Source organism: Sinocyclocheilus grahami, unplaced genomic scaffold, assembly GCF_001515645.1.
Source record: "Sinocyclocheilus grahami isolate Dianchi unplaced genomic scaffold, SAMN03320097.WGS_v1.1 scaffold138.1, whole genome shotgun sequence".
NCBI classification, from domain to species: Eukaryota; Metazoa; Chordata; class Actinopteri; order Cypriniformes; family Cyprinidae; genus Sinocyclocheilus; species Sinocyclocheilus grahami.
This window is the reverse complement of record NW_015505317.1, coordinates 1,100,725-1,111,100: the sequence shown is the minus strand read 5'-3', so window position 1 is coordinate 1,111,100 and position 10,376 is coordinate 1,100,725. Positions and strand designations below refer to the sequence as shown.

Below are 10,376 nucleotides of genomic sequence, written 5' to 3'. Positions count from 1 at the left end.
TTATCTTATGTGTATTTATGTACATTTGACCCTGTTGGATACAATTTTGTTGTAATTTTTGTTGTTGTTGAGGAAAATAGGTTTGGATTTCATTTTGAGCAGATGGAATTGTTTTGCATTCCACATTAAAGGACAGGAAAATGATGTCTCTCATCGCTTTTTTCCTTCGACCATTCTCAACTCCATTGTGGCCACCATGGCGGTGTAGATATGAATGCAGCGACGTGCATTTCACAATTCCTTCAGTGCAAAACCACATGCGAGATGAATCATTTTCCCTTTACAGGAACCATGTGCGAGGATTAACCATAATCTGATAATCAGATGGGAATTAGGGCGTCTTTGAATATTTAGTCTTCGTTTAGTTACATGAATAACAGCTAAGGCTTTTAAGCACTTTAAGACGCTAAACTAATTTCAACGTTCACACCCTGATCCTTCTCTTTACTGTCAGCATCCATCTTTTAGACAATGACAAAATACCTCCGATAGAAAGATGTTGCACTTTTGTTAATCACCTTTTATTTTGATATAAAAAAAGAACAGATAAAATACTAGGATTCTTCAGACAGTTAATTAACTTTCTGAAAGATAACTGAGCCTGGAATATAATTTGCACAACATAAACAATAGTTTTCTTTGAGATTTTTCATAAACTCTACTGCTCCCTAGTGCCCATTTTAGACATTTCATTAAACCCATGTTCTTGCCAAATACCCTTCCACATGCTCTTCTCAGAATCATCTTCAGTTTTCCGTGGCAAATGTGAAGCGCAGAGAGGAAGTACAGTTATTAGAATGTGACAGCATAGTGCATCTTGACCGGTGCATGCTATTTCAAAGTTTTCCGGTAATCCAGCACGCTTGGAATTTTTTCAAGGAGGACAGCTGTCCGCTCCAAGTCTGACAAACTCAGTCTTTGAGCACTTAACATACTTTGCACGTCTTATGAGAAGGGGCATAATCCACTCATCAAAGCTCCAAACTGTGGACCATACGTGTAAATCTACATTCTGACACGTTCCTCGTCTTCCTCTTTTAGCGCAACGGGGTTCAGTCTCTGTCGTTGCATACAACTCACGATGCCCAGAATCCATACAGCGCATGCTGTAATGCACCTAATAATGGGTTATTCATACATGCATCATGGTGGCTGCTGTGACACTGAGGCACAATATGAAGCAGAATATCACGAGTCAAAATTCCTGATTCACTTTCCTTTTTTGCACCAAGTCTGCATTTGAACTTGAAGAGAAAAATGAGCGACTCGAGATTGGCAGTTACATATTTGCATATTTAAAGAGAGGCCTTGACAGTATCTGCTGTCTGATTCAGTGGTTCTAGCGTGTCTTTTTGGCTATTTCGAAAGGGCTCAGTTTATGAGGTCATAATGTGAGAGAAAAGAGTATATTGAAAGAGTGCTACACTGCACATTTATACTTTTTTTTTTTGTTTTTTTCTTGGGATGCGGGGGATTTTGTCTCTCTGGGACTGCCTCTTGCATAAGAAGTGGAGTCTGTCCCATCTTATTTCCATAGTTACTGACTGTCAATCATCTGCTGAAAGTCGGTAATCAGGCCTTTGAATTCGATCCGTTTTTCAGGCGTCGCCTCCCAGCATCTCCTCATCAGACTGTACAACTGTCAAAACACAAAAGATTACAATCAGACACAAGCCCTTGAGCGCAGCCCATACCTGCCGTTTAATCAGCTAACCCTGCACCATCATAAAAGAAATGTGTGATTCTTCAATTCATAGAGCAGGAAATATCCTATGGAAGGGTTTTTTTTTTTTAAATTGCGAAAATGTTAATATCAGAAATGTTTATGCCAAATAAAGTGAAATATGCATACTAATATTAATAAAAAAAAAAAAACTATACATGTATTTAAAGATTATGTTTTCAAGTAAACAATTTACATTTAAATAAAAATGTATATACTTCATGTAAATAGACGAATAAAATATTTTTATAAAAAAACAAACAAACACCACCACTGGATTAACACATACTTTATGTAAATAAATGAAATGTAAGAATTATGTTTGCTCAAAGATAAAAAGCTCATTGTGAGTTATTGCAAAAGAGAAGTTTGACAGTTAAAAACACCTTGACATCTAATGGACGTGTGTGGGGCAACGGTTGCATACTGTATGTGGGTGTGGATTGACTTCCTTAGAATTCTCTATCAATATTTAAGATCTGAGGTTACTTTGTTAAATATTATTATACCAATATGATCTGTAACATACACTACCGTTCAAAAGTTTGAGGCCAGTGTGTGTGTTTTTTTGTTTTGCTTTTTTAGATCTGAGCTCACCAGGTCTGATTTTTTAAATTAAAAAAAATACAGTAAAAACAGAATAACAGTGAAAACATTACAATTTAAAAAGCCTCTTTTCTATGTTACCAAATTTAAAATGTAATTGCCATCCTGTGCTGGCAAAGTTAAATTTTCAGCAGCCATTACTCCAGTCTTCAGTGTCACATGATCCTTCAGAAATCATTTTAATATGCCGATTTGCTGTTCAAGAAACATTTCTTATTATCAATGTTTAAAACAGTTGTGCTGCTTAATATTTTTGCAGAAACCGTGAAAAATTATTATTTTTTGATTAATAGAAAGCTCAAAAGAACAGCATTTATTTGAAATAAAAATCTTTTTGACAATAAAAATGTATTTGCTGTTACTTTTGATAACTTTAAAGTATCCTTGCTAAATTAAAGAATGCATTTATTTCCTAAATAAATAAATATACATACACAGCATTTTGTTTTTAGTGAAGCTATATATTACCCTATCTGAGCAGCCGTCTGGTTTTGGAAGTCTCTTTCCCTCCTCCAGGACTTTGACCAATCGAGTAACAGTCATTTGGCCATGTGTTGGACCAATCATCTTAAGGAACACCTGTGGGGGTGAAGCAAAGTCAGGTCACTGGCCTAATTTACAATTAAGCACTGAGGTATTAAACGTTCATCCATGTCTCCTCTAGTAAACCACCTTTAACCCTCTGATGCTTTCAGTGGGTGAGCAAGCATTACTACTTTTGTGTACAATGTGAAAACCTGACAAGTCCCTCAATAACAACATGTCCTCCAAAAGCATTACACAGAAAAAAAGAGGATATTGCTGTGCAGACGTCTACCGTGGCCGTTGGGTAAGACATCTGCCACTGTGGGCACAGACTGACACCATCTGCCATGTTCTCAGAGAGACAGAGACAGAAGAACCAGACTCAGCAGCACCTCCTAAACAAGGGCTTCTTTCAGCCTACAGAAACGAACATGGGCTTTCTAAGAAAATGCTAGAAGTGCTCAGTTTTGCTTCACAACAAATCTGTATTACCCTCCTGCTGCTTATAATCAAACACTGAATAAGAAATGCAATCAAAAAGTAAAATACTTGCATGAGGAAATATTTACATAACACATTTGCATAAAAATAATTACACAAGTCTGTTCTAAGTGCAGCTGTGATATTTTGTGACCCCCCCCCTCATTTTCCTTTTAATGTATACCATCTATTTTTTTTTTTTACTTCTTTTTATTGTATTTTTTATTCATCCTTGAACTTTTAAATCATTTCAAATTTTTTTTTTTTTTTAGTTTATAGCACTTTGAATTACAACTGTGTATGAAATGTGCTAAATAAATTTGCCTTGCCTGCTGACAGAAAGCTCCACTGTTATTATTATGATAAAATATTTCATTTGAAACCAGGGTTATTATAGTTACTCTAGTAACTATAGTTTCAGTTTGTTATATATATATATATATATATAACAAACTGAAATAATAACTAATAAAAACTATAGACATATTTAAAAACAACAAAAACTAAAAAAAATGACAAACAACACAATTGCTAAAACTTTACAATGAACATGAAAGCAAAAAAAAATAAAATCTAATTCAAAATATTAAAAACTATAATAGTATCTCATTGGTAAATAACACTGTTTGATACCCAATGAAGAAAATTAAGATTCTAAATTGAGAAACGAACTAAAGAGGGATTCCAGAATTTGACAGAATGTGAAGGGACTTGTGATGGCCATCATGTGATGGTCCCCATTTCAAAAGGGTGTTCATATGCGAATTACATCACCAAAGTGGAGACTTAAAGGTGCTGTATGTAGGATTGACCCCGAGTGGTTGAACTAGGTATTGCAGTCTAAATTCAAAATATTGGAGAGGGTTTTTTTCACCCGGCCCCTCCTCCTCAGACTTGACCAACACGCAGGTTGCCAGATTGACAACAGGAACGAGCGCACTTGACGATGAATGAAATTAAATGCGCTGTGTTTTCCGCCAACTGGCAACCCGGGGTCCCGAAATACAATTGGGTAAACTGGCAGTGGGCGGGTTTCACAAACCAAAACAGAGACCGACATTCCGGCCCGGAACGCACATTTTCAAAGAAGAATAACTGACTGTAGCATTGTTTTTCAGATAAACAAGTATGTTAACTTAGCATGTTTCTTAAATACCTGCAAACATGTTATGGTTTTTTATGCTTTAGTAGATTCAAAAACTTACTTACAGCACCTTTAAAGCGAGTATGCATTGGCTTAGGGCATTTGAGACAGTGCTAAAAACATCTGACTGGCCACTTACCGACATAGGGCTGCATGAGGTATCACAGTATGTGAGCAGCTCATACAAGGTCACTCCAAAAGACCAGACATCAGACGCCCTGTAGAATTTGCAGTGAATCAGGCACTCTGGAGCATACCTGGGAAAATGAGGAAAATAATCATTACAAAGTGGATTTCCCAAGGGAATTTCACAATTATACCTAATACAATTATGGATGATGATACATGGCATCACCAACGCATATGGTTCGTATTAGATTTAACGGAGATCTAGTTTAATGCACTTGGGTCATTGTTGTATAGCAGGACTTCTCATGAGAGATTCTTACCAGAACACTGGACTGTCCAAATCATCTTTCACAGTGTAATAACCCTCATTATCCTTAATGCTTTTGGTCAGGCCGAAGTCTCCAATTTTTACCGTGCTTTCATTCTCCACCAGAACATTCCGGGCCGCCAGGTCTCTGTGGATATAGTTGCGAGAGCCCAGGTAGTCCATGCCCTGGAGTTAGAGATCAGAAAACAGCAGGGATGAGCATAATGTTACAGCGTAGGTCTGCATTTCAAACAGAACCCAGAGCATGACAACACAAAGGATCACTGTAAGCAGCTGTTGTTATTGTTGGTCTCTGAGTACAAGGCCATGAAGACAAAAAAGAAGCAGAACAAAAATAAGCAATGTGGAAAGCAACTGTTGACAAAATGGATACAATATTTATGAATTATTATATCGCATGGTATCTCCATATGCATTATGAGAAAATATATGCTATATGGGGAATTACTTTTTTGTTTTATAAGAAATGAACTCTTTTATTCAGCAAGGACACACTGAATTGATCAAAAAGGACAGTAAAGACTTACAATATTTCAAAAAATTTCTAATAAATGCTGTTCTTCTGAACTTTCTATGCATCATGGTAATGTATCACAATGTTTGCACAAAGTTTTCAATATTAAAAAAAAAAACAATATGCGTCTTGAGCATCTAATTTTTTCGAACATATTCGAATATATTACATTAAAATGTTTTATTTTATTTAAATAATTTTAAATTGTAAAAAGATTTCACAATAATTCCTTTTTTATTGTATTTTAATCAAATCAGTGCAGCCTTGGTGAGCATGAGATTTCTTGAAATTTTTTTTTTTTACAAATATTACCAAACCCAATAACTTGATAATTTGATTGTGATTGAAACTGCAGCAAATTACACACTATCTACCTCTATTAGTTTTTATTATACTACGGTGTATTTACACATCACAATATCACTCACTGCATTAAGGCAAATAAAATTGATTTTACCAGATGGCATGTATTTTGAATTAAAGTGAATGTTTTACTATCTGACGAGTTACAGGCTTTTACTTTAAAATATATTTTACCATAAAATATGTGACCATGGACCACAAAACAAAAAGTCATAAGGGTCCATTTTTTTTTAATTGAATAAATAAGCTTTCCATTGATGTATGGTTTTTGTAAGGACAGGACAATATTTGGCCGAGATACAACTATTTGTAAAGCTGGAATCTGAGGGTGCAAAAAAAACTTAACATTGAGAAAATCGCCTTTAAAGTTGTCCAAATGAAGTCCTTATAATAAATATTTTTTTATATATTTATGGTAGAAAATGTACAAAATATCTTCATGGAACATGATTTTTTCTTAATATCCTAATGACTTTTGATAAGAAAAATCTATAATTTTGATCCATACAATGTAGAGCCCGACCGATATGGGTTTTTTGGGGGCAGATGATACCGATATTAAGGAGTAAAAAAAGACTGATACCGATATATCGGCCGATATTCTTTATGTGTAGGCTATATTATAGTACAGTATAGTCAAAAGTTTGGACACTCCCATTCGTGTCCAAACTTTTGACTGCTACTGTATATAAAATACAGTATATAGCCTACATAAACAGAATGTATATACATAAACACATTTTTTGCAATGATAACTCAAATGTGGTGATCAAACACTTATAATGATGTGACAAACATAGGCCTATGTAATGGATATTATACAATAATATTTAACAATTTAACAATAAACTTTATTATTCAAAGTGAGTCTGACATCAGTGCACTTAACAGTAAACTTCACAGTGATATATATATATACATACACAGTATATATGTACTGACCTTTTTTTTATTTATTTATCAAAAATAAGACGGGTTCCGCGTTATACAGTAAATTCTGTTTTTATGACTGGATTCCACGATTCCGTCCATGTTTTCTGCATCGCGGAAATCATAGGGCCCTACTAATGTAGCAAACGAATATGATAAGCTCATTGTGAGAGTAAAAGACGGGGGCATTGATGTTTATTTACTTAGCATTGAGTCTCTCTAAGTAGGTGACAACGTAGCATTAAATCACCATTCAACAGACTCAAGCCACCATGCACTGCCGTCTTTTGGACTGCAGAAAGATACTAACTTTTCAATCTGACAAACTATGCTGACACCGTGTCTGTGCTGCAACAGAACGCGACAAAGCAACTGTTGAAAATCATTTGAACTTCTGTCAGCACGTCATAAATAGAACGAGGCATCAGTTTACTGAATCCGGTATAGACAACATAATGGGTTCTACTCTACACCGGACGCATCTCTACACTACACTGACCTGGGTCGCCAGTAGCAAACAATGGCGCGTGCTCTGCTGGACAAACTAAGTAATTACACGATTCAGAAGCATTTAATCTGCATATGTTATGTTCTGTAGGAAAAAAAAATTCATATCGCCGGTATATTCGCAGATACCGATATATTGGCGACAGGCTTATATCGGCTAAACGATATATCGGTCGGGCTCTAATACAATGTATTTTTGGCTATTGCTACAAATTTACCCATGCAACTTATGACTTATGTTTTGTGCTCCAGGGTCACATATGTCTTTTTTCATCAGTCGCGCCATTTTCTTGCTTTTATGTGAATAGTCCTTTTGTTTGTGATTATTTCTGGCTTTTAATTTCATTACATATTTGTTTCAGTCTGTTTGTGTGTGTTTTTAGGGGTAAAAATACCAAAAATAGTCACAATTTTGGACAAATAGTGAAGCCTCATAACCCATTCAAATATGATGTTACCTGGCAGATCTGTACAGCATAGCTGAGCAGGGTTTTAAGGTCTATGTGTGCTTTGTTTCTTGGGAGGTATTCCTTCAGACTGCCTGCCGGCAAAAACTCCATGATGAGCTTAATGGATCTCCCACCTTAAAACAAAAACATGGAAAGATTCACTCGACCATCTCATGCATTTGGCACCAAAAGCCATTACAGTGTTATATTATTTATGGTGTTCAAAATTGTGGTTTACCCTCCTCGTGGCAGATGCCCTTATATTTGACAATGTTCTCATGGTAAAGTTCTCTCAGAATGTGAATCTCACGCCACAGGTTACTGCTCTGCTCTTCTCGGTTCTCCGGCTTTAGAGACTTCACGGCCACCAGCTCTCCGGTCCGATCTCCCCGCGGGTCATACCTGCACAACTCCACCTTTCCAAAATGACCCTGAAAACACAAGGATGAACTTTAGTCCTACCAGGAGATGGTCGCTGAAACTACAACCAGTTTGTTCTTGATGAGTTTAAAAGACACAACACACACACACACACACACACACAGTGTAAATACCTCTCCAAGGTCTCTGATCTTCTTGAGGAACCTCTTCTCAAACACTGTAGGGTCCACCTCTAGCATGGGAACAGGTTGAATGGACGGGTCTAGAGAGAAAACATTAAAGAGGACATTTAGTGGAAAATTTAATAACCTACAACAGAACCAAAAAACTACAACTTGAACATATAGATATCTTAAAAGTACAGTAGCAAAAACTCATATAAGACTAAACTATAACTGATTTACACTACCTGTCTATAAGATGTTTATAATGTTTTTGAAAGAAATCTCTTATGTTTTCCAAGGCCGCATTTATTTGATCAAAAATACAGCAAAACGGTAATATTGTGAAATATTATTACAATTTAAAAGAACTGTTTTCTATTTAAATACTGTATATTTTCAAATGTAATTTATTCCCGGGATGACAAAGACGAATTTTCAAAAGTCATTACTCCAGTCTTCAGTGTCACACGATCCTTCAAAAATCATTCTAATATACTGATTTGGTTGTCAATAAACATTTTCAATTATTATTTTCAATTTTAAAAACAGTTGTGCTGCTTAATATTTTTCTGTAAACTGTGACACATTTTTTTCAGAATTCTTTGATGAACAAGAACAGCATTTATTTGAAATATGTTTTTGTAACATTATAAATGTCTTCATTGTCAATTTTGATAAGTTTAATGTGTCCTTGCTGAATAAAAGTATTATTTCTTTAAAAAATAAAAATCACACTGACCTCAATCTTTTGAACAACAGTGTAGGTGAAAGAAAACTTAAACATTGAAAAAGGACTTCAGGGGGTAAAACACACGTTCAGTACTTTTAGCAAGATGAAAACTCCTAACCACAAGAGGTCAGTATGAAGAATAAGGAAGGAAATAAATGTATTATTTTGGTTCCAACAGGTAATATTTTTAATAACTAATCAAGTGTTTATCTTTGTCATCTGTATATCCTGACTTCTTTTCCTTACTCTGTTTCTCCACCATGTCAATGTCTCTGACAATGGCCCTGAAGAAGAGTCTCTGGTGAGGGTCGTAGGTCATACAGTGGGTCATGAGTTTGGCCAGCTCCTCACAGTCAGGGGTGGCCAACTGACACTGCGCTGCGTAAAACCTCTCCTTCTGCTCACAGAGATGACCAACAAGAAAAATACATAATTTTTCAGCACAGAAAGGATAATGCTAAGACATAAAAATACCTAACAGAGCATGTGTATGCCGTTACCTCTGTGAGCTTTTTGTCTTTGAGAGGTATCTCTCCGTTGTAACAGATCTCCCACAGAGTTGTCCCAAAGCCCCACTTATCCGCTGCTATGCTCAGATTAGCCGTGTCCTGTACACACTCAGGAGCAATCCAAGGAATCCTGTCCACACACTCTATAGACACACACAAAGAACATTGTCATGCATGAACAACATGCTAGACTGGATTGTTTTAAATCAAGTTAAAACTAACACTCAAACAACCAAGCTGGGCTTTACTAGGTAAATAATCCTAATTTTAGAGGGTTTCCACAACCATTTCCTCATTCAAACACACACTGTAGTTTCAACAATCATCTTTACTGTTATCGAGCTTTTATGTCTTTTAAAAGGGCATTTCATCTAACACATGATCTCTCTGCAACGCTTTCTTGTATGCCACATTTCAATCCCTCTCTGTGCCCCTTTCATTCCTCTCTCTCGAGCACACACACCACCACGCCAAAACAAAACACACAACCAGTCTTTCCTGTAACAGTCCCTGACACATAGCAAACACAGAGCTTTTGTGGTCTCTAAAGTGCTTCAGGGAGCTGAGCTGGATCTCAGCCAACAAAATTCCTGTCAGTTATCTTTTCCGAGTAGTCCATTTTCGCAGTCCAATAGAGCCCAACTATCAGATACACCGCACTGACTCAGATGCATTTATCCTAGATAGACACTCAATAACACTTGACATTTTACCCACATAACTCCTTCTATATACAATATTATAATGCATATATGGCATATTACATACAGTATATATATATATATATATATGTATATACACATACATACATACAGTATATATATATTAAATATTAATAGATAATGTAAAATAAACAGACTTAAATTAAATAAATAAATACATACATTTTATATA

At 35.8% G+C, this 10,376-nt stretch overlaps 1 protein-coding gene across 3 annotated transcripts in view; it reads right to left on the bottom strand.

The window, feature by feature from the left end:
- Nucleotides 1-643: 643 nt before the first annotated feature.
- Nucleotides 644-10,376, bottom strand: part of LOC107591175 (tyrosine-protein kinase JAK1) — a 42,898-nt gene continuing 33,165 nt past the window's right edge. For all 3 annotated transcript variants that reach the window (XM_016280244.1, XM_016280245.1, XM_016280246.1), the window contains exons 16-24: nt 9,474-9,625; nt 9,220-9,370; nt 8,253-8,341; nt 7,937-8,129; nt 7,708-7,832; nt 4,928-5,100; nt 4,618-4,735; nt 2,798-2,908; nt 644-1,639 (exon numbers count right to left, since the gene is read on the bottom strand). In XM_016280244.1, coding sequence (XP_016135730.1) covers nt 1,538-1,639; nt 2,798-2,908; nt 4,618-4,735; nt 4,928-5,100; nt 7,708-7,832; nt 7,937-8,129; nt 8,253-8,341; nt 9,220-9,370; nt 9,474-9,625 — 1,214 coding nt within the window. In that variant the 3' untranslated portion in view covers nt 644-1,537. The remainder of the gene's footprint in view (nt 1,640-2,797; nt 2,909-4,617; nt 4,736-4,927; nt 5,101-7,707; nt 7,833-7,936; nt 8,130-8,252; nt 8,342-9,219; nt 9,371-9,473; nt 9,626-10,376) is intronic.